The sequence below is a fragment of the Penicillium chrysogenum genome (assembly GCF_028827035.1).
Source record: "Penicillium chrysogenum strain IBT 35668 chromosome Unknown utg000001l_segment0_segment0, whole genome shotgun sequence".
Classification (NCBI taxonomy): Eukaryota; Fungi; Ascomycota; class Eurotiomycetes; order Eurotiales; family Aspergillaceae; genus Penicillium; species Penicillium chrysogenum.
This window is the reverse complement of record NW_026622749.1, coordinates 1535416-1558149: the sequence shown is the minus strand read 5'-3', so window position 1 is coordinate 1558149 and position 22734 is coordinate 1535416. Positions and strand designations below refer to the sequence as shown.

The 22734-nt window shown below is 49.6% G+C and overlaps 10 protein-coding genes across 10 annotated transcripts; 4 read left to right on the top strand and 6 right to left on the bottom strand.

Annotated features, from left to right (window-relative positions):
- Window positions 1-1839: 1839 nt before the first annotated feature.
- N7489_000622 (small nuclear ribonucleoprotein F) lies at window positions 1840-2428 on the bottom strand (the record flags this gene model as incomplete). Its single annotated transcript, XM_056706377.1, has 4 exons — window positions 1840-1906; window positions 1987-2142; window positions 2272-2309; window positions 2423-2428. 4 exons carry the CDS (start codon window positions 2426-2428, stop codon window positions 1840-1842), a joined length of 267 nt encoding a protein of 88 aa, XP_056570679.1.
- Window positions 2429-2957: 529 nt separating this feature from the next.
- On the bottom strand, window positions 2958-3891 carry N7489_000621 (CXXC motif containing zinc binding protein; the record flags this gene model as incomplete). The annotated part of the gene is made up of 5 exons (XM_056706376.1): window positions 2958-3098; window positions 3167-3289; window positions 3454-3519; window positions 3593-3707; window positions 3857-3891. The coding sequence occupies 5 exons, from the start codon at window positions 3889-3891 to the stop codon at window positions 2958-2960; spliced, it is 480 nt and encodes a 159-aa protein (XP_056570678.1).
- Window positions 3892-4235: 344 nt separating this feature from the next.
- On the bottom strand, window positions 4236-6255 carry N7489_000620 (putative FAD monooxygenase; the record flags this gene model as incomplete). Its single annotated transcript, XM_056706375.1, has 3 exons — window positions 4236-5198; window positions 5257-5550; window positions 5608-6255. The coding sequence occupies 3 exons, from the start codon at window positions 6253-6255 to the stop codon at window positions 4236-4238; spliced, it is 1905 nt and encodes a 634-aa protein (XP_056570677.1).
- A 2059-nt stretch (window positions 6256-8314) lies between these two features.
- N7489_000619 (uncharacterized protein) lies at window positions 8315-9428 on the top strand (the record flags this gene model as incomplete). The annotated part of the gene is made up of 2 exons (XM_056706374.1): window positions 8315-8577; window positions 8633-9428. 2 exons carry the CDS (start codon window positions 8315-8317, stop codon window positions 9426-9428), a joined length of 1059 nt encoding a protein of 352 aa, XP_056570676.1.
- A 104-nt stretch (window positions 9429-9532) lies between these two features.
- Window positions 9533-10947, top strand: N7489_000618 (uncharacterized protein; the record flags this gene model as incomplete). Its single annotated transcript, XM_056706373.1, has 2 exons — window positions 9533-10294; window positions 10366-10947. 2 exons carry the CDS (start codon window positions 9533-9535, stop codon window positions 10945-10947), a joined length of 1344 nt encoding a protein of 447 aa, XP_056570675.1.
- A 705-nt stretch (window positions 10948-11652) lies between these two features.
- On the top strand, window positions 11653-14741 carry N7489_000617 (DDHD family phospholipase; the record flags this gene model as incomplete). Its single annotated transcript, XM_056706372.1, has 4 exons — window positions 11653-12675; window positions 12736-14014; window positions 14065-14202; window positions 14269-14741. 4 exons carry the CDS (start codon window positions 11653-11655, stop codon window positions 14739-14741), a joined length of 2913 nt encoding a protein of 970 aa, XP_056570674.1.
- Window positions 14742-15088: 347 nt separating this feature from the next.
- On the bottom strand, window positions 15089-17401 carry N7489_000616 (bifunctional molybdopterin adenylyltransferase MobB/molybdopterin molybdotransferase MoeA family protein; the record flags this gene model as incomplete). Its single annotated transcript, XM_056706371.1, has 5 exons — window positions 15089-16173; window positions 16206-16868; window positions 16956-16993; window positions 17050-17090; window positions 17141-17401. 5 exons carry the CDS (start codon window positions 17399-17401, stop codon window positions 15089-15091), a joined length of 2088 nt encoding a protein of 695 aa, XP_056570673.1.
- Window positions 17402-18166: 765 nt separating this feature from the next.
- On the bottom strand, window positions 18167-19015 carry N7489_000615 (H(+)-transporting V0 sector ATPase subunit c''; the record flags this gene model as incomplete). The annotated part of the gene is made up of 5 exons (XM_056706370.1): window positions 18167-18275; window positions 18339-18647; window positions 18705-18796; window positions 18865-18899; window positions 18958-19015. 5 exons carry the CDS (start codon window positions 19013-19015, stop codon window positions 18167-18169), a joined length of 603 nt encoding a protein of 200 aa, XP_056570672.1.
- Window positions 19016-19364: 349 nt separating this feature from the next.
- N7489_000614 (Rab family GTPase YPT6) lies at window positions 19365-20292 on the top strand (the record flags this gene model as incomplete). The annotated part of the gene is made up of 5 exons (XM_056706369.1): window positions 19365-19414; window positions 19474-19499; window positions 19583-19671; window positions 19770-20172; window positions 20234-20292. 5 exons carry the CDS (start codon window positions 19365-19367, stop codon window positions 20290-20292), a joined length of 627 nt encoding a protein of 208 aa, XP_056570671.1.
- Window positions 20293-20893: 601 nt separating this feature from the next.
- N7489_000613 (MmgE/PrpD family protein) lies at window positions 20894-22515 on the bottom strand (the record flags this gene model as incomplete). Its single annotated transcript, XM_056706368.1, has 4 exons — window positions 20894-21026; window positions 21080-21858; window positions 21951-22088; window positions 22183-22515. 4 exons carry the CDS (start codon window positions 22513-22515, stop codon window positions 20894-20896), a joined length of 1383 nt encoding a protein of 460 aa, XP_056570670.1.
- Between the last annotated feature and the right edge of the window lie 219 nt (window positions 22516-22734).

Genomic DNA, 22734 nt, shown 5'->3' with positions numbered 1-22734 from the left:
AGGTATAGTTTGTAGGTTCGGCGCGAGATGAGACAAAGAACGTTGCAGGTCTGGGCTGACTGCAGACTGCAGACTGGATATTTGAGTGTTTCAGAGCGAGAGAATGGAGAAGAGAATAGAGAATAAGAATAGAAAATAGAAAATAGAAAGAATAGAAAGAATGAAGTGTGTTTATAAACACTAAACAATGGAAAAGACCTCCGATAACGAAAAAGGAAAAAGGAAATGTGAGTGTCTGCAGTACCGAAGATCAGTGGAGTGAAAGAAGTTGATTCGATGGCTCCAACTATAAGATTTGTCTGTGGACTATGATCAGCGTTGTGTTTCGTTCGTTTTGAGATCTTTTTAGATCTTTTTAGATTATTTTGGATATATTTTCTACGTCTTATACTACTTATACAAGTATACGTACAAGTCCATGTGTACCATCCAAAGTAGGCAACCTTTTTCCCCAAAGACTCACAAACCCCCCCAGTTGAGTGCATCCGTCGATGCACAAGCCCCTTTTGGCAATGTCTCTGACTTTTAGCTGCGGGGGCGATGATCGGCAACTACTTCGGTGGCGTCCGAGTGACTATTATGGAGAACTGTGATGGTTCGTCTCGATGTAAAAACACCTGATGCGAAAGGATGTTGAATTTGATTCATTGTATAGGGAGATCATATGCTCCTTCTTCTCGCCCGCAGACAAGGCCCCCTGAAACTGGCTATAACCCTACAGTGCGCTATTCGTATTAGCTTACTATTGTGGATGCCATCCTTCAAGCACCATGACGTCGATGGCATGAAGTCTCGTTTGGATGTTCTGGAGGGGTAAACAAGTTGAATGGGTCGACGGGTGATCGGCCCCTGGCACGTACGTACATTGGTCAGTACACTATACTACCCGGGGCTGTACTTTAAGGTACAGTGTGCTGTGGTACGTCGTCGTCTATAAAAAGAACCGCCACATTAGCCTCAACCTGCATATCTACGAATCTCTGATCCACGCATGGTAAATATGCGATCATACAAAGGACCGCGTCAAAACAGGGGCGTTAGTATACGTAGGTGGATTCGCCTCATCGGAGGTTGCTCAGGGCTGCGCCCGGGCTGATGCCAACTGGACTATCGGGGGTAGAGATTATACTACGTCCCCGATCTACCAGTAGTTGGAGCTACTATTTTCTGCTGAGAAACTGATTACCCTGGGTCATAGTGTCTTGTCACTCCTTCAGTGCACCGGCGTACACGTCTATTCGAAATATGTCGATGTCTATTGGGCTTAGACAATGGTTCCCCTTTTTCTCACCGATGCTCTCTGACTTAACGGATGGAGAGAGTAACCGGATATGTTGTGGTCGCTGCGCCGTACTTGAGTCAGGATACACACAAATCAGGCCCTGATTAACCACGAAGAAAATACCCAACTACGTATGCTTCTCAGACTCGTGCAGGAAGTAAATTGATTCGATTTTGTCAGAGGCCATGCACAAACCCCACTTTGAAAAGCCATAAACAAACAAACGCCTCGTGATAATTGAAATTGGGAGCAGAACACACACCTGAGTCCCCAGCAAACCTGGTAGACTCGGTAAATCGATCCTCCGTGTCCATCTGTGCAGAGCCGGGCTCGTCTCAATCGCGTCTTCGGGTGCCTGGCGCACCAGCCGTTTTCGTGTGGCACAAACCAAGTAACCTATCCATCCAATGGATGAGTCCCACTGCGCCAAATACACTGCTCCAAAGCCGCCACAGCGAAGCACACCTCACTCCCAGACACATAGGAACAGCCGTCATCTGCCACCAACCCTCATGTACCGCACTGCATCGCATCTCGGTTCCAGCGTATGCGACATATTATTTAAATTCCATGTCCGTCATTTCCACTGCATCGGCTGAGCCCAGATAGAGGATGTTGTTGCATCTGTATGGGGAAAAGAGAGTTAGCCAAACTGGAATCACATCCAGCCCGACGTCGAGTCGGCCGAAGCGCGCATCACGTACCTGATCAGAACAAGTCCCAACGCGCCGGTGGGCTTTCCGTCGATAAACTCTTGCGTGTCGCGCAGCAGGACGTTCATGTATGAATCGATGCTCTCGAGGGTGCCCTTGTATTCGGTCTGGCCCCACTTCAGGCGGATGAGGACTTCGGTGCCAACGCTGTAGAAATGTATAAATTAGCAAGCTGTCCCAGTAGCAACGGTGCATATGTGCGGATGTCTGGAGAGATAGATATGCTGCTTGGGTCTGTTTGATGGGGTCCGGGGTGGGTTGGGGGCGGGCGCATACCGAGCTTGGAGGAAAGGACGGGGGTTAAGGGGTTGGAACTGTAAAAGTACGAGTTAGCAATTGTCTTCTGGGAATAGCGCACGGGTTCAGGCGCTGATGAGGGGGATCTCGAGCTCGATAGCGGGCTGAGCTTGAGGGGGAAAAGACGAACACTCATTGTGACTCAAGATGAGTATCTGGTTTTTTGTGGTGGAGTAGGCTTTGAGGTTATGATGACAACAAAAACTCAAGCAAGATTTATTACTCCGTTGGTTAATCGTGCTTGTCGTGCCGTTAACTGCGTTGACATCGGAGTCGAGATCGCGAAAATGTGAGCTGAATAAGGCGGTGGTTGGTGGCCAATCAGCGCCCATATTTCCTCACCGCCCTTGAGGTCCTGTATAGTGGTGGGCATGCTTGGATGCTTGGATTGACAAGATAGCTTTGCTGCTGTGGATAAATACATGTACCCTGCATTAACTCCTTAGAGCTACAATAAAGGGATCAAATTCTTTTCATGGCTCTTTTCTCATCATTCATATATCTCCCATTTTCAGCATCCTCCGTGCCCCATTCCCATCACAGCTTCCAAGATTAAGCTCATCAACAAACACCAGTAATAGTACAATGAAAAATTATGATCAGGTTTCATCGGAGTTTCATAGATTCAGGCGCCTGGCAATCGTCATCGCCAAGCAGATCTTCGCTTAACGGCCAACAGTCCAGGTGATTTCCTTGATGCTGACTTCCTCGCCTTTCTTCTCGTCGTAGTCATACCACTCGCCCTCCGAAAGGTCAATACCAGAGAAGGTGGTGGTGGAGTCAATAGCCTTGGCTTCCCATTCGCCCTGGATTGTCTTCATCAGCACATACAGTTACGTAGGTAAACTCTGGGCATAATTTGGGATTCACTCACGTCCGGCTTGAACTCAATGAACTCAAGGCCACGGCAGTCCATTTCAATGATCTTCTGGGCGCCTTGCTTCTCCTGAGCCTCATAGGGCTTAGGTCCACTAGTGATGGAGGCAGTGTGGGTTTTCTACATGTTGTTAGCTGTGTAATCATCGGAAAGTCACGAAGGCCAAATGCTTGATGCCAACAAAGCGAAGTGGAACTAAAATGCAAGGAACTCGCAATTAAGGGCAAAAATGGAACTCTTCCAGGCCATGAGATCGAAAAATAAAATGAAAATAGCTCGCTTACCGTGCATAGTCGGCACTTCCACACGAAGTTAGCCTCGCCGCGGCTACCGGGGATTTCATGCACCTCCTATATATCAATCCATTTAACAGGCCATTCAATCGTGATGAGATAGAGAGTGATATGTAAGTAATTCACGTACGAAACGGTTGAAGCTGACCCAGTTGGGGTGCGTCTCGTGGCAGGAGGTGCATTGCACTCGGAAAGTGTAAAAGTAGGGATTTTCCTCAGTGTCGGTGGGCAGAAGGGCAGTAACGCTGTATCATCATATTAGCTGGTTGCATCTTTGATAACAGTGGCCCAAAGGATTTGCCCGCGCGGCGTTCCTGGAATTGGAGTGCAGTGCGGGGAGATCGAGGCACCCGCAAAGGCTCAATAACCGAATACATAAGCTAGAAGCACTTACCCCTCCAGTTGAGCTTCGACCGAAAGAGTGAGCATTTTGGCTTTTGAAGTCAAGTGGGTGATCTTGATCTTGAGGTGTGATGGCTGAAATCAAGATCCTTTCTGCAGGTGATGCGGGGTGGAGATGGAAAATACTTAACGTAGATCGAGGCTTGGCATGTGACCAACTCTGTAAACATTGGGCGTATCAAGACTACGAGATATGGATGACAGACAGAAGTGTGCAGGGGAGCTTGGGTACTTGAATTGTGATTTTATTTATTTATAAAAAAAAAGCTGAAAATAAACGCCGGTCATGCTCAAGCTATCGCTCGCAACGAACCAAACAAGCTATATACATCTCGAAGGTAAAATACAGACTCATAAACACGTCAAAATCCTCACAGACGGCTCTGCTGAGAGTCCTGGCCCAGCGGCTTCGTCGAGAACGCATTGAAGAACTCGTTGAGAGCGTCAACAGTGCCACTTCCCTCAACCAGCTGCACGGTGCAAGCAACGTGGCTGTCGGGGCGAGTGACGACAACACCACCCTTCTCAACATCAAAGCCTAGCTTCTCATGGGCTGCAAATTGAGCCTGGGGTACACGCACATCGGGGATATCATCGGCATAGAGGTGGTGGTGGTAGTCGCGGAGGACCTGGGGGATGGAGTCCACATCGATGGTGTTCTTGGAGCCTGCATAGATCACAGACAGAGTGAAAAGCTTGGAGTGAGGGTTGTGGCGCTCGAAGAATGACACATCGGCAATATCAGACCGGCGGTATACCGAAAGGAACGAGCGCTCCTTCTCTAGGTTGGCAGCCAAGTCGGCAATGGCCTTCTTAGTCTTGGACTGGTTGCCAGCGAAGACGAATATACGGAATGCACCGTTAGCGGGCACTTCCTGCTCGAGTTCGACAAAGTTGGCATCTGCAAGACGGGTGACGGTGGTCGGGGTGAAAGCGCGACCCGGAGTCAGATGGACACCGGGAATCTTGAACAGAGCGGACTTGGCAGGGTGGCTCGGATCCCAGGTGAAAATGTTGGGCTGGTAGGCCACTCCGTATCCACTAGTGAACTCGCAAGATGATTTGAAGGTCTTGACGAATTCGTCCTCCTCCCCACCAGCACCCACGGTGGTATGGCTGGCAGAACCAACCTCGCCGGCAGAAGGACGGCGCTTGGAGAACAGGGCTGCGTACTTGGAATCGAAGTTCAACAAGGTCTCAGCGATATCCTTGCGCTCGCTCTCGTAAGTGCTGAGAATGGAACGGTTGGCAAGACCACTCTCCACGGCGTGGATCTTCCATGCCATGTTGAGTGCGTCATGGAAAGCAGTGTTCATTCCTTGGCCGGCCTTGGGCTTTACGTGTGTTAGCGCTATTTTCAGAACAACAAGGACTTCAAAGGGGAGTACTGACGCTGTGAGTGTGGCAAGCATCACCACCCATGAAGACTCGCTCGTCAAGGGTATACTTTTCAGCGATACCCTGTCCAATAGGGTAGACAGAGTACCACTCCACCCGATCCCACTCAATCCAGTATGGCTTAAGAATGTTCTTCGCGGTCTGCTGGACCTCCTCGGCGGTGGCAGTCTTTCGGGGGTTCCAATCGGCGTCGGTGGAGGAGGCGATCTGGACATAGAGGCGGACCATGTTGTCCTCGCGGGGAATGACCATGATAGAGCCAGCGTCTGAGTGGATGGTGCATTTTGTCTATATATCAATGTATTAGAGAAATACGTCATATTGGGCCATTTCGGGCATGCTTACCTCAATGTCGGGGAAATTAGTGCGCACGACACCGTCCATGACACCCCACACGTAGGCAATAGGATCCTTGTGGTGGATCTTGATGTTAAGCTGCTCGCGGACGAAGCTGCGGGCACCCTCACCACTGAACAAGTATTTGGCGCGTACATTCTCGATCACATTGGTATCCAGACACTTCAGATTGACTTCAACAGGGTAATCAGCGTTGGCGCCATCGTTCTTGAAGCCAACGATGGTCCATGGCCGCTCAACGGTTGTGCCAGCCTTCTTGATTTCGTCCAAGAACACGCGCTCGATCTTGCCTTGGTGGACCAGGGTGGTGAAAGGGTAGCGGGTGTCAATGAAACGGGGGCAGCTAGGCCAGCTGCCGGTACGGCCGATGCCAGAGCCGTCACCCTTGGGATCCCAAAAGGCAACGTCATACACCTTGGCAGGCTCGTAAGCCATGATCGAGCGCTTCAAGCCAAGGTTGCGCAGGATCTCAGTAGATCGCGGCTGGATGCCGTCAGCGCGACCAGTAGCGGTCGGCACTGGGCGGTTGTCGATGTGCTTCACTTTGTAACCCCATCTTGACATACACAGGGATAAGAGCAGACCGACGGGGCCGGCGCCCACAATGACAATGTCATAATTCTCTTGTTGCACCATGCTGGAAATCAAACACAGGGATTAAGGTGGGGGGTAGGTATGAATTGTATGGCGAATGGAGATATGATCAGCGTAAATAATCGTATATATGACTTGAAAGAAAAGCAATGAAGACCAGAGTGTCACCCTGCACGATGACCGAAAGAAAATGAACGAGGGCCATGGCTATCCTATATACTGTTCGGGAACTGGGGTAAGTGGACGGATTGGGTGTTCGACTGAAGCAACGGAGAACATCCACGGCATTCAGAGTCCGCGGAATCGTGGGGAGCACCGGATCGAGAGTCGGGGTAGCCAATCAGGTTCGCAAGGAAAGGAATTATGGACGATTTGTCAGAATCGCAGAAACAAGCGCCGTGTGGGGGCAGGGCTGGCTTTGCATAATGTCCATAGTATCGTCGTTGATCCCGAGCTGGTAGCCGTAGGGGCTCCAGTCTGACTGGGTTGCTCCTCTTTTCTGCTACTCCACCCGGGAACGATCTCGGTAAGCGGACTGGAAGGCACGTGACCTCGCCTCGGCAACCCTGGCCGGGATCTCTCTAGAACTTTACCCTGTACAACACGTCTATACTCCCGTACGGAGTACATATGTACATCGGAGGAAAATTGCCCAATCCACATCTAGACCCAGAAATGGCTAGCGGACTATCACTTGGAATATTATTGGCTACAGGCTTCATTATTCCCCTCGTCCCGTTCTGCCGAGTTTACTGCAGTCCCTGCCGCCTTATCCACTAAGTCCCACGCCGTCATGGTAGTTTAACCTGGTACTTACACTGCAGATAACCCGAGGTTCCGTGCCATGCTCTAGATCAAATACCCATGAGGTCTGGCACCTACTTAATGTTGTTTCCTCGGTCTGGTCCATGGCAAATGAATCGGTTCCACCCGTCTTTCGGAAAAACACAACATTGGAAGCATTGCTACATGCACATGTGGTTTATTTCATGGCAATAGCAATAGCACCCAGAGGGCTTAACTCTAATTAATAATATATGCAGTGGATTGAATGATCCCATGTACCACATAGTTCCATCCGTAGCATAAAAATATCGACACCTGAGGCGACTATGACGAAAGAGGCTTAGTTCGGGTACAAGTTGTCCCGCTCCGAACTATACACATGAACTACACGGAAGAATCATATCAAGATCAAACACATCATATGTATTTGTGAGTTATGCACGATAAGGGGATTGGATGATTAAAATAAAATTATCCTGCTATTTCTTGCAGACATATGGAACAGGTACTTAGGTATGCATGTGAAGTGAGTATGTAAGAATCTTTTGCAAGATTTTATAATATATGTATGTACTTGCATGTGCTCTTAATGTGGTGGGTGGTGACAGCACACAAAATGCGACGTATTACTCGTGATCTTACAGAGTACCTGTTGTTTTGTTTTATAATGGTTGTGATAGGTATGGTGGTTGTATACCAATAATTTGTGACATTGTAATATGCGGATCTAGGTCGTATTATGGAGCATGTGCCACTGTCGTCAATATCATGTTGTCTTTTTAGAGTCGAGTACTAGTACCACCTAGGTAGAGACATGTGCTGAATGAACGGTTGATTGGTCAGTCTATCAACAGCCTTGAAGGTTGAGTCGGAATATTATTGTTTGTTTTTTAATTTTTCTTTTTTCCGTTTGTTCATTCATTGTTTGTTCCCATATATTGCCTTTGTTCCAATATTCTTCAATTTCCATTCTCTTTGTTCCCACCTCCTTTGTTCCTATTGTCTGAGAATTTCCAGCCACATTATTGGACTAGTCCTATTGTTGCAGACCATGTGGTCCCAACATGCGCTTTTCGGCATCAATAATGGCCTCGATTTTTCTACTATGCTCTATTGGGTGGCCATGAATAACAATTCAATAGCAATTGTTACTAGGCATATTGTAGTCGTAAATTCCGACGACAGAGCTGTATAAGTATCCTCTTCTTCCAATCCTTTTCCTTATTTGTTCCCATACTTCTTGATACTTTCTACGTTTCTGTTTCTCATACTTTTGCTTGTACCTTTCTGCAGATTTGAAACGGTAAATCCAACAATGTCTGAACCCTTGCCAACTCGTCCCTGGCCAACTCTCAGCGCCATTGACCGGGACCACCAGTCGGGATTCCTCTACGAAGAGGAACGCCAGCAATGGTTGCGGCAGCATCCACATGTTGTTCCTCAAACCGCAAAGAGGAGTCGCAACAAGAACCTGCCTGCTTTTCCAGACCGTGGCCCTAGCATGGCTAAAGGCCTTCGTGATATTGCTGAACGCGGTGCAGCTCGTCGCAACGGCACAGCTGCGAACATGAATGATGTGTAAGGGCCATCCTTACCTAAACTTGTTGAACGTGAAAGCTAATATGACGAACAGTTTTACCAAGCCATTGCCACCCATTCCTCCACAGGAAGCTCCTCAGCCAGCCGCAGTTGGCCAGGATGATGTTTCCCAAGGTCTTGGGCGGGATACCGACAAAATGAGCGTTTCTTATGTGCTGAACGGAACCGGCACGCAAGTCCACCACGGCAATGCCGCGTTTGCTCAAAAGGAAGATTCTGAACCTGCCATCGAATTTGGCCAGAAGACAGCTGCCTATGGCACTGTCCACTCGAGTGAAAAGATGAAACCGAATCTCCTTCTCGAGGAACACAAGCTGCAAGGATACGATGACGAGACTCCATCTATTCAACCTAATGGATCTGGGGCGCTCTTGCCACCCTTTTCGTATCACGACTTCAAAGCGCAGGCCTCCTACGACAATGGCCCCTCTGATTTCCGTCGCTTGGCTCATGATACTCCGTCTGCTGGTCCCACATTTGAAGCCCCTGATGCTCAAGCCAGCACCAGTACCCCTCGCTACGCTTACAGTTCAACTTCGTGGTACGAAGCTTCTCCCACTGGCCAGAGATCTTCTCCGGATGTTCAGGGTGCAGTGGCTCGCAGCGCTACTCCAGTGCCTGAAATCAAGCAAGAAGATCAACCCAACGCCGTGGAGAAAGCAATGGATAAACTGATTGCCATCCTCGACCGGGAACAGGAGAAATACCTTGCAAAGGAGAAACTCAACGCAGAAAATTCATCTTCTTCTTACCGCTTTGCTCCCCCAACTCGGCCTCTACGGATATCTACCATGCGGACCAACATCCTGGATACCAGACTCCTGACTTAGCCATTCGTAAAGCTGAGAGTCCTCTCTTTTTGAGCCCTGGCCCCGCTTACGAAGTTTCAACTACGCCTGTGTACCCCCGGACTGTTATTCCACCTTCTCGCCCTATGTGGTCGCCGTCTCCACTTTCTTCCCCTTATCCCTCCGGATATTGGTCTTCGGATGAATCTGAACCTGAGACTGCCACATCTCCTGAGTTCGAGTTTGATCGCGGATATTCTGCTTCGGATGCGCCTCTGCAAGAGTCAGCTACATCTCCAGCGACAGCGCCGCCTTCCCCTGAGCGTCGTCCCAGTGCCATTCGCGAATATTCCTATGCTGGTGCGCCTCGCGTTGGAATTGATCCGTCTGTTCCCCAAGATCCCCGGCTTACGGAGGTTACTTTCCGCCCTGACTACGTCTCAACTCCTACCAGCGCCCCATGGTACAGAGAATATAGAGCCGCCATGGGCTATGTCGACGTGCCACCACTGTCTTTTGGGTCACGCCAATCGAACGTGGCGGAGAACAAAGCTACTTTCACCATGAATGTCCCCATCCGCGATGTCTCCCAGCATCAGACAACCTTTCACGGGTCTGAGTCTACCAATGGTGAGCACAGCTGCGCAGCTTCCATCGTTGGCAAGGAGTCCAACGCTAGCGAGACTCTCAGCAACGCAACTATGGGCCGTGTCACCCAAAGCCCTGATGTCTGCAGCTCTGAAGGCTCCGAAGACTCTCGTGAAACCAAGCGCAAGCGATACACTAAGAACCTCTTTGGTAAGAAGGGATACCTTGACGACAATGAGGAGCCACGCGGGAGGAAATTCCGCCGTTTGAAGGAGGCCATCGGAAAGGGACATTCAACCATTGGCAGTATCAAGGGAATGGTAAGTGCTTTCCGACAAAGCTTTGGAAAGAAAAAAAAGGGAAATCCTACAGTGACTAACAATTTTGACAGTTTTGGGACGATAATCGAGCATTGATCGGCTCATCCAAGCCCGGCATTGTCACTGAAAACACTGCTCCCATTACTCTGAACAGCGACATGCAATCCATTCTGTACGCCGAAATTGAGAACATGATCACCCACGCAGCCAACGAATTCCTGATGAAGGAGTATTACGCCGGTCACCTCTCTTCTAGCTCTCTCGACAAGTTGAAGAACAGATGGCAGAAGAAGCACATGCCTGGAGTCCCTGAATTCCGTTTCGACCAAACCACGCAGTACAAGATTATCATGGCAAACCGCAAACATCTCCAGTTTGGCCAACCAAGTCGCAGCACCCTTGGCGTGGATACCATTCTGGCCGATTGGAGAAGAATCTGCAAGAACATGAGCATCCGCACCTTTGTGGCTCCCGATTCGGTTATTAAGAAGCAAATCCACGATATCCTGAACCTCCTGGAGATCTTGAAGGCCGATGTATCCCACATTGAGCTGATTATGGCCCTTGATGCACATGTTCGTGGAGAGCTGAAGAAGCATGAGATCATGAAGCGATACCGGGACGCTCAGAACTCTGGAATCTCCCCCTCTTAATTCAACTTACGTTCACTTGCACTTCATTTGTCTTTGATTTCTCTCTTTAACAAGTCTTGTCTTGCTTTCGTTTTTTGTTCTTCGTTTTTAGTTTTTTTGCTTTTCTGCTTTTTGCTTTTCTGTCTTGGCTGTTCTGTCCGTCCAGGGCAGGACTTGGCCGTTACAGCTTTGCAATTGGCCTTCGCTCTTTGCTATTTCTCGTTTTTTTTTTTGCTATTCTGTTTATGCGTGTTTTTACCAGTGACGACTGAAACCAATCAGTTCAGTGTGCGTAATCCAAATGCAACTCGTCTCAAATGAATCCTTTCCTTTTCCTAGTATATGAACTAAAAATACATACGTAAGCAATAAACATACATCCAGGCGATGTAGGTTGATCGTTCTCGGTCATCGATTAAATTGATAATATTTAACATGGACGACTTAAAATGGCAACTGAAGCGAAAAAAGCACCGAAAAAGTGAGGTTGTACACAAAACACGTGGGGCGACGTCATCGGCTTATACGATCACGGGTTGTCACCGCTCAAGTTCTTGAACCTGTAAACATTTGAACGTTCATACCTCTGTGGTGTTTCCGACAGAACGCGTTGTGGTCCATAATAGGCCCCCAATGACCGTCAATACATCCCGCGTTTAGCCCTCCATATCCGGGGGTGGAGATTAATACTAGCTCAATCACAGGAGCTCCGTACAAAATATCCGAATGGCGGGCCCGATCCACACCTACGGTCCGAGCTGCCTGCTGGTGGATGAAGACCAGGACCTCACCAGATTCCAGTCGCTTCGAACACCACCGGAGATCCGGTCACAATTCTTCTATATCTCATCATTGCCGATCGATGATCCACTGGCTCCCCTGCCTCCACCTACAAGCCAGGGGACCGGGAGTGAGAGACTTCCTCCCACGCCATTCTCGGCCAGAGACAACATCGCCTTAGAGGAAGCTTGGCATGATCTACGGGAAGCGAGAAAGACCAACTTTGCGGCTAACCACAGATCCAGGCCAAACGCATCGACAGGGGCCCCTGGGATAGCTGTACCCGGACATGAATCGGTCTCAAATGTCGAGCGCCGCGAGGCAGCCAACCAAGAGGATCCCTCCTTGGTCGGCAGTAGAGGAAGCACTCTGAGCAACCCTCCTTCCTTCCCGGATGACCTACCCTCTCGCAGTCACAAGAGCCACCTCGCTTTTGCTACTGGCAGTGCTGGAATACGAGCTCGTGGAATCGGAAAGGAAAATCGCGTGGGCTCCCGACTGAGTGACGGGCTTAAACATGACACTCCGAGAGGAATTGCCATCGATCGGAAAAGAGCGCGCTCGTCTTCGGTCAATGAGTCTAGTGCAACCAAAAGAAGAAGTAGTTCTCCACCGGAGGCCGAGAATGTGGGCGAAGGCGAGGAGATTGGAAGTCTACGGGCTGATCGTTCTCACAATGCAAGCATGAGTGGCTCTCCTTTTATACGCGCGCCGGTATCTCAGTCTCAGACGCCACTTGGTCGCTCATTTGAGTCGTCTTCATCAAGAGAAGAAGGCGAATTTCAGGCAGAACTCCGGACCAGCACTGCTCCTCAAAGTGCCCCGAAGCCTTCAGGCCTCAGAACGACCGTGAGCCTAGATCAATTGACTCAGGATTCCCGGAGGGAGAGGACAGAGGAGTCAAGCACGCAGCTCAAGATTCCAGTTGGTGTCTCGCGACTTCACTTGGTCGAGTTACCGAATCTCAAGGTGAGGACAATTTCTCTACTCGGCTCTGTACTGTACGTAATAACATTTTCTTTTTTTCAGATGAAACCTATCTACTGGAGCCCTCTTCAGGACATATCAAGTGTCGTCCGAGCTACTTGGTTTTATAAGAATACTATGTTGCCTGTTGAGACTGAGCTTGCGAACAAATTGGAGGAAGGCTACGTCTACTTGAAGCCATGGACCGACACTTGGCAAGATGAACTGAATAGTTGCGTGGAAAACGGGGCTGATGCTGAATTGAAAATTGTTCACCCGCTGTGGACAAAACAAGACAGCCAGCCTACAACTGCACAAGCGCCACATAGTACCGATTCGCCGCTGGATGAGGCGGATGATCCCTTGAGATTCCACGAAAATCGAGCTGCTGGTGGCACATCCGTTCAATCTGAGAGTATCAAGTCATACCTCACATCGAGTGCCATCTATGTTGACGCAATAAATGCCCAAGTGCTTCGGCCCAGCTTGCTTCCCTCAGTATCAAGGGGGCGACGACCTCTTAGTGCAATAAGGAAAGGCCGTCAGATAGGCATACCTGTGGTTCGCGGCTTTAGTCGAAAGTCATGGGAACAACTGCACCCATCAAAGCCCAATCCTATCGACGTGCGCCATTACATCCGTAAGACGCAGTCGAAAAGTCCTGCTGCGCGAGGTGAACAAATATGCTATGCATGCAAGATGGAAGATTCGCGGCCACCTCCAACGGACTTGGTTCTCGTTATCCACGGCATCGGGCAAAAGTTATCGGAGAGGATGGAAAGCTTCCATTTCACTCACGCCATCAATGCCTTTCGGCGAGAGGTGAACATGGAGCTCAATAACGAACCCGTCTGGCCGCATGTGCGCCAGGACCATGGGGGAATCATGGTTCTTCCTGTGAATTGGCGCACGAACTTGTCATTGGATGAGCCCGACGTTGAGTCGGGCATCGACCCAGCTAGCAACAACTTCTCTCTTGCGGATATCACGCCCCAGACTCTACCCGCTATCCGATCCCTGATCAGCGATGTGATGCTTGACATTCCTTACTATCTGTCACACCACAAACCGAAGATGGTCAAAGCGGTGATTAGAGAAGCAAACCGTGTGTATCGACTGTGGTGTAAAAACAACCCAGGGTTCCAAGACAACGGCCGCGTACATCTCATCGCTCATTCGCTTGGAAGCGTGATGGCTGTAGACATTCTCAGCCAGCAACCAACGTATGTTCCTCGGTTTGACTTTTCCAATACGGCTTTACACAGCGACATTTTCGAGTTTGATACAAGACATCTCTTCCTATGCGGAAGCCCAGTCGGCTTCTTTTTGCTTCTCAATAAAGGTATGTTTGAAACCTACATAATACTGTCCTTGTATCTGACATCATCATAGCTAGTCTGCTTCCCCGGAAAGGCAGAGACAAGCCAGGCAGCGATGGTGATGACTTACTTCGTGGCGTTGCCGGCGAAGCAGGTCAATATGGCTGTCTTGCCGTAGATAATCTCTACAATATCATGCACACAACGGACCGTAAGTGGAAGCCTACCAAAAGATACCCGCATCCCCTTCATCTGTTATACTAACAATCGCGGCTAGCAATCGCGTACCGAGTCAATGCAGCAGTAGACTCAGACCTCTCCAACTCACTCAAAATGGGCTCCATCCCCAGCTCCACCTCCACCTTCTGGCAATCCTTCGGAAGCGTCTTCCGCTGGAGCTCAACCCCTCCATCCCTGTTGCCCTCCACAGCCCCTACTCGCCCGGCAGCAGTCTCCAAGCTCCCATCCAATGTCGAGCTCGAGACCCACGACTTCAGTCGTGAGGAGATTGCCGAAAAACGCATGCTTCTCCTCAACGACAACGGTCAAATTGATTATTATCTTTCGGGTGGTGGCGGCCCGTTGAATATCCAGTACCTCAACATGCTGAGCGCGCATAGCAGTTACTGGACACTGAGTGATTTTGTGCGATTCTTGGTTGTCGAGATTGCGAGAAAGCAGGGGAGAGAAGGGACACTGCTTGCTTTCCGGTCTGAGAAGAAGAAGGGATGGAAGTATTCGAAGGGGTGATTCTATTTTGGGGCTGTCTAGGGACTTTGCCATAGCTTTGATGTTAATTTTGCGCTCTGGAGATAGAAGGGGTACTTTCGATTGTGAAATTCGCATACAAACATACGACACCTGGAGACTCGTTCCATGTAAAAAACCACAATGTATTTTTATTCTCATCAATGAAGGAAACTTAGTTGGTGACTGTGTATCGTCTGATCAAAAAGAGGATCGAAAAATGTGAAGACAAGACGAGAAGGCAAGAGATGTACAAAACTCAGAGACAGACAGATAAGAAACCAAAACACAAGTAGCTTTCAGAAGATTCAATCTCCGTCTGGACATAAATCATATATCGTATCGCATCTTTAGCAGATGACCCGGGTGTCCGAGCCATGAACATCCCCCATCAACAGAGCCTCCACAATCTCACCCTTGATACCAACTCCCCGTCCAGCCCGCAGCACCACCAACGCATTCGCCTTCGCCAAACTGCCGACCTTCGAAGACCGCTGTCCGGCGCCCTCCACCCCCGTGCTCGTCGCGTACAACCGACCATCCGAGCGCGATGCCGTAACGACAGCACGGTGGTATTCCGTGCGCTTTGGATCGAGCGGGAAGTGGTGCGTCAAGACGACAGCGACGCGGGGGAGACCAAGCTGCGGCGCAAGCCAAGGCCTAGAGCTGAGTGCCTGGGAGCTGTGGCCCAGGCCGGTGAGCTTGTGCAGCGAGGGAAGCACGAACAGGTTAAGGGTGACGAGGGCGGAGGCCGGGTTTCCAGGGAGCGAGAAGATGAGCTTTGATTGGCGCTCCTGTTGAGAGGATGTGGCGTCGCCGGTCGGTTTGAAGGGGACGGTTGCGAAGGTGGTTGGTTTGCCTGGTTTCATAGAAACACGGCCGAAGTGGATGGTGCCACCGAGGGAACGCTCGATGGTCGGCTTGAGGAGGTCGAGCTCGCCCATTGAGACGCCGCCAGTTGTGATTATAACGTCGACGCTGGTGGAGGCTCGGCCAACGCCGCGGAGGGAGTCGCGGAGGGCGTGCTCGAGCTCGCTGGCAGGTGTGTCGCGAGCGATGCCGAGGTCGACGGTTTCGAAGCCCCATGAGTTCAGACATGAGAGAAGAGAGGGGCGGTTGGAGTCGCGGATCTGACCACCTGTGAGAGTTCGCGGGTCATTGTGCTCCACGAGCTCGTCACCGGTGCTCAAGACGCCTACGCGGGGTTTGCGGAAGACTTTGACAGTCCTAGTACCGGTTGATGCTAGCAAGCCAATCTCTCCACCGACGGGAGATATTAGGTCCCCGCGGGCCACTATTTTGGAGCCTAATGTGACATCGCTGCCAGGCTCGCGCACATTCTCGCCGGGCTCGATGTCCTCAGCGAGGATTTCGACTGTCGCTTCTTCCTTGCCGTCAGGTGTGCAGGAGTCCAAGGTTGTATCCTCGACCATGACTACGGCGTTCGCGTTTGGGGGAGAGGGGCACCGGTGGTAATTCTAGCGATGGTCCCCGGTTGCAATGGCTCTAGATTTCCGCCGACATTGGCATGGGCAATGGATGCTACGGGGAAGATCCCCTTGGTGGATTGGCCGGCGGAGCCAGATTCTGGTGCAATGACAGCGTAGCCATCGACGATACTAGCTCGATACGCTGGAACGGCCTCTGCGGCGTAGACGTCTTCTGCGATCACCGAGCCAATTAAGGAGGTGGTCACTGGGACCTCAAAGACTTCTGGCTCGGGAGTGTGCTCATTGATCCGCCGAAGCGCTTCATCTACAGAAAGCATCGGGTAGGGTGAGGAGCGATAGCGCCGGTTAGGGCCTGCACTAGGGTCGTTGGACTGGGGCCTCTCCGACGGCAACGTATGCGTTTTTGGGGTCTTATGTCCATGTCCGTGATCATGACCATGGTGATGGTGATGGTGATGATGATTATTTTGAGTAGCACCAACGCCTGCCTCCGATTCGAGCTTCTTCACACCTCCAGCATGGAGGTTCCGTGAATTAGCCCCAGCAGACTGCAGGCAGGCATGTGGAAGAAGCTTGACAACAGCGTCGAGGTTCTCCATGGCTCCTTTGGGTGAACCAGGTAAGGTAATAATCAAAGTCTTATTACGGACACCAGCAACTGGTCTGGCCATCATAGCAACTGCGCGGGGGGATTAGCAGAAGTAGATATAGTTAAAAGGGGAGCGCCATGGCAGCGCCATGGCGCCGCCCCTGATGTCATGCTCACAGGGGGTTACTCTCAAGGAGGCAGCAATCATGCCGTGTCTTGAAGTCTTGGTTAGTTTACTAGCGTCAATGCGGCACCCGGGTATCCAACTTACACTAGTCCCGGCGCATGGCGTTGGATTAGGGGAGAAACGGCCTAGTGATATCATGAGCATAAAGCAACGGGTCAAGATCAGAATCACAAACTTCAGGAGTATTGTCCTTGATGGCAAATCCGGTTCCTCCGCTAAGGAGGATGAGGTTGTACCAATTAGGGCTATCGGCCCAGTCGTATATCGATTGCTGGATCTGGAACACGTCGTCCGGGACGATCCTGGATGCGGGGGGTTCCCACTTCCCCTCTGCAGCCAAGATAGGCCGAAGTGCATCGACGACCTTGTCAGAAGCGGGGTCTTCCGAAGCAGTATCTGAGACGATCAGGATTGCGGCTTTCAATTTGGTCTCCATGATGTGCGCTGTGCATAAATCTGGGGAAGTGGATGTTCGGCGGGGGAAGTCGTTTTAAATAGGGAAAAACATCGGACTATCGCCAAACTCCGACGTAAATCGTGTAATTTTAGCGTTGGCGAAATCAATGCCGCTGTTTTTTTTTTTACATGCCAATCGTAATAATTTCCGAAAGGGTAACTTGCCTCTTTTATGGTTCATATTAAGTTGAGTTACGAATTATTCCGAGGTCCTTCCAAGATTGTAAGCAAAAGTCGGGGTTGGGTGTAACCCCAATCAATGCAATCCAATCGGATTGGAATCTATAGAATATGTCTAACTACATATAGATTGGCTTTTAAGTCAATTCTGGATGGGATGTTGTCATGTATACCATGTACTTCAGTAAGATAGTCAAAAGCTAGGCTAAATGGAGACTACAATGATTGCCTACGTGTAGATATATATACATATGTAGGGAAAAAGTCATTCATTTGATAGCGATTTCTACAAGTATTTGTTCACCCTAGTGTAACAAGCGGAAAACTAACTCACGCAGCCCCAAATCTGATACATCTGATCTCCGGATCACTGATGCAATTCATCAAACCCAAAATTGCTCTACGTGGTCGACCCCAGACGCCCCAATGCGGTATATCGAAACATGAACATGAACTATGAAAACGAGAATAAAGAGGCGAGCAGGTCGTCTGGGGCATATGTTTCGAGTCCTCGATATCTGTTTGCTGCCCAAATTTGAAGCTCTTCTCTTTCAAAGGCTCAATTTCAGGCCGCCTCCAACACCGCTGCCTTTTGGGCCACGAGAAGGCCGACAATCAAACCGAAAAGTCCCAGGACTGAGCTGAAAATCTCGACGACAAGAATCTTGACGAATCTGAAAAAGATAACATGTAAGTGACAGTCCTATCATATCAACAATACCACGAGGATCACCTACAGGCTGGGATCAGCGGCATCGGCCAGGGCAGCACCACTTCCATTGATACCAACGGAGATACCACAAATAAGATTGCAGATGCCGACTGAGATTCCTCCCCAGAAGACCGCGTATCCAGTGTAGTAGTTGCTGGAGGTGTGGATTCCGCCTTCGGGTACCGGGCTGAGCTTCGAGGAGAAAACAATGGCCATGATGACGCCGTAGATAGCGACGACTTCACAGAAAATAATGGAGATCAAGTTCTTGGTGCGAATACGGGGTGCTCGGACACCACCACCAACAATGGATGAGCCGGTAAGGAAGATACCCCTAAAGAAAATATGCGGTCAATATCACCATGTCAAATCATGTCAAGAATCGGCGTACCATGCTGCGCCAACAACCGAGAAGCCGATACACGATGCGATTCCGATATTTGCCCAAGCATAAGGAGAAACCTCCTCAAGGAAACGGCCGACCTAATACGTGTCAGGTTATTGGACTTCTGGAGCAAATCGTTTGTTTCTCTTTAACGTGAGTCTCATACATTGAACGCTTCTCCCTCTCCGTGAAAGAGCATATCTAGAATCCACATCTCTCATTAGCTGCCAGATCGCACCTTGGCCCCATTGAAACGTACACAATCCCACCACAATGAGAGTGGTGATGGAGACACCGGCCGGATAGAGGTAAGCCATGGCAACCTCTATAAGCCTGATGAATAAATTAAATGGTCAGGATGATCGCAGACGTAGAAAACACAGCCGATAAGGTAGCTGAAGCTCTGGAAAGGTGATGGGGGACTCGGTGGCCGGAGCGGATTAACTGCTCCGTTCGGGCGGTGACCTCGCGTTGCGCTTCCCCGGACGTGTTGGACCACCTGCTTCCCCCTACTTTTACTGTTCTTTCAAGGGAAGACGCTGGTCTTAACCTTCTATATTCTCATTAGTCTTGTTCTTGTGTTTTTCACCCAGTCGCAAATTCCTGACCTCGTTCCGTGCGGTTTCACTACCCCTGAATTCCAGCCGCATCAATATCTCCGTTACAATGGCGTCTACCTCCGTTGGGTCGTATTCGAACCCCTTGAAGAAGTTCAAGTAAGAATTTGGAGGACACAGTATCGAATCAGAATTGCATTGCTAATGGATATATGTAGGCTGGTATTCCTAGGCGAACAGAGCGGTAAGCGTCTCCTCGCTTCATACCTCTACTACATGCGCTCTGGTCGATGAGAGGCTGGCACAAGATGTCTAACGTTACTGCAGTCGGCAAAACATCATTGATTACTCGGTTCATGTATGACTCGTTCGACAACACATACCAAGCAACTATTGGCATCGACTTTTTGTCCAAGGTACGCCACATTATATACCCCGCACAAGGATCTAATTCATTGGGCATTGCCCCGAGAACCTATCTATCTGTGAGGGCTGGGCTAACTATCGTATCTAGACCATGTACCTTGAAGATCGCACTGTGCGCCTTCAACTTTGGGACACCGCCGGCCAGGAGAGATTCCGTTCCCTTATTCCTTCCTACATCCGAGACTCGAGTGTTGCCGTGGTAGTATACGATATTTCGAATGCCAAATCGTTCCAAAACACACGAAAATGGATTGACGATGTGCGCGGGGAACGTGGAAACGATGTTATTATTGTGCTCGTGGGCAACAAGACCGATTTGAACGATAAGCGGGAAGTCACCACCGCACAGGGCGAGGAAGAGGCAAAGAAAAACGGGTTGATGTTTATCGAGACCAGCGCAAAGGTCGGGCACAACGTGAAGCAGCTTTTCCGGAGAATCGCCCAGGCTCTCCCTGGAATGGAAGGCGAGGCCAAGCAAGGCGAGAGCACCAGTATGTTCATTCTCATGTTTTATTCGCCGAGTCCACATACTGACCATGACCCTTCCCACAGTGATCGATGTCAATATCAGTCCCAAGGAGACGACCAGCAACGACGGCTGTGCCTGTTAAGATTCACCCGCATCCATTCCCCATTCCTACGTGCTCTACCTCGATGAGAATCGAGGCTGTCATGATATCCTACAGTTTTCGAAGATGTACATGTTTCTCCTTTCTTTGCCCGCACCTCGAGTCGATAGCGCGTGTCTAGATCTTTCAATACCGAATGCGGTTGTATCCAGTTATTTTATGAGCTGTTGGGAGGAGACAAGGTGTTTTGATTCCGTTTAACCAGCATCATACGTTTATTTTTCTTTTTTTTTGTGGCGGTTGAAGTTACTTCGCTTGACTTTTCCTTTGGGAGTTCGTCATTACCGCTCTGGCAGCATGGGCTCACATATCTGATATGCCTGATATGCTTTATTTCATGAAGCTGTATAATATGGCATTTCCCTTCTGGGTAACGCACCGCATAGCCGGCGCCAATGAAACTTGAATTCAACACTACCATACCCATCAACTATGTAGAATCCTTGAAACATGACGAAGGTGCTGTTCTGGTATTCGTATGGAGCCATGATTTGCTTCATCCGTCACGTATACTACGTCTCGATGGGTTTCCAATATGTCGATGGCATTTTTTTGGTACATCTGATCACTTGAGAGGCACGTGTTAAAAGACAAACCCCTTAACGTCGTTCTCGTGCTCCAAATTCCACGCTCTTTGGATTAAAGAGTCGACCTTGTTCGTGTCTTTGATTCCGCCATATTTGGCGAGAGCATGAGTTTTTGCCTCGATTTCAGACCTAGTAATGTCAGAACCTGATTGTGCCATCTTTTAGAAATATGGAAAGCATACCTTGTCAAGGGAAGCTCCGGGTCTCCCTTTGCAAATGTGACTGATTCAGTGAAAGTCTTCCCGGACTTGCATTGAACAATAACAGTGCCTTGCCATCTCTCTGGGAACTGAGAATCAATCTCCGCATTGTATTCCATCTTCACTCGACTCTGGAATGTACGCAGAGAGGCATCCTCCAGATCAGCTTCAGTGAAGTCAGTTATCATAGCTTGGCCTTTCTTCGCCGCAATGGCTAGTACAAAGCCCATTGAGAACTTGCTCTGGTGAACTGTGTCTCCATTCCCACTTAGGCTAAGTACGTTAATAGCAGCCTGGTATGTGGGAACTAGGACAGAGTCAATCTCGTCAAAATGAACCTTGTTCTTGCTCATCAGCTTCAACAGTGCGTCCACGCTAGGATGCGTGTGTCGACAAGATGCGTGCCATTTGAAGCTCGAACGAACAATGGCAAATTCAGTGCCCAAGTTCTGGTCAATTGCTTCTGAATTTGTTTCGCCGGGGACTAGAGCAGCTCCCATTGCACGCGGTCCTTCCAAAATATCCCGTGGGCCTAAAAGGCCATCACGAGCGGAGTACGCAGCAAATATACCGTCAAAGCAGGCCTTTGCTGTGTGTACTTGTTTTGAGTGTGTTGCATCCATCAAGAATTGCCATAATCCTGCGGCTTGAGTTCCAGCTGTTCCGACTGCTGATGATGTCTGGTTTGCATCAAGCTTCAGTAGGTGGGCTACAGCTGCTGCAACTCCAATCACTCCGCCTGTGGCAGTGGTATGGAATTTCTAAAACATAAGTTAATAATTGAAAACTAGCTAGCTGCGCCTAGGGTTGCTGGTATGGTGATTTGATATTCATGGAAAACTAAGAATCTTACCTCATAGTGGCTCTTCCCCAGATACTCTCCAACACGGCAACCGACTTCGTAGCCAACCACACAAGCAGTGATGAATTCTTCTCCACTTGCCTCAATGTCTTGGGACACTGCAAGAGCAGCTGGGAAAATCACAGTCGCCTATGGCCAAATAAGCATGGTGTTGGCCGACATATCATGCATTGATATTGGACTTCAAGGTGCAACAAGCAACGAGAACACAGGCAAGACTCACCGGATGCATGATGCTTCGATTGTGCAGATCATCCTGCTCGACCACATGGGCAGCAGCAGCATTGATCAGACTAGCAAATGCAGGACTAGTAGTAAGGGCTTGGGAACCATCAATTAGTTCGCTCTTTCCACTAGACGGGCCCATTTGAGCCGCAAAGCGCACTAATGCAGAAACAGCGGGATGGCTACGACCGGCTATGGCACAGCCTAGCGTATCTAGGAAGAAATCTTTGGTGCGTTGGACCACATCATCAGGAATGTCGTTGTATCTCAGGTCGGCGGCCCATTTGACCAACCGATCAGTTCTCGATTCTTGGCTTGATGAGATAGTCATTGCGGAGTCTCAAGAAACAGGTTATATAGGAATGAATGAAATGACTTGATGCCAACTCCAAGTTCAACGTCAAATATAGGCGGGGCAAAGACGGGTAGAGCACGTCGGTCATTTACTTCCAAGGTTACTTCCCCTCTTTGGAGGATGAGCTAGCTATTTCCCGAGGTATACAAATGGCCCATGAAGCCGATTTGAGAGTATACAACGAAAGGGCTCTGA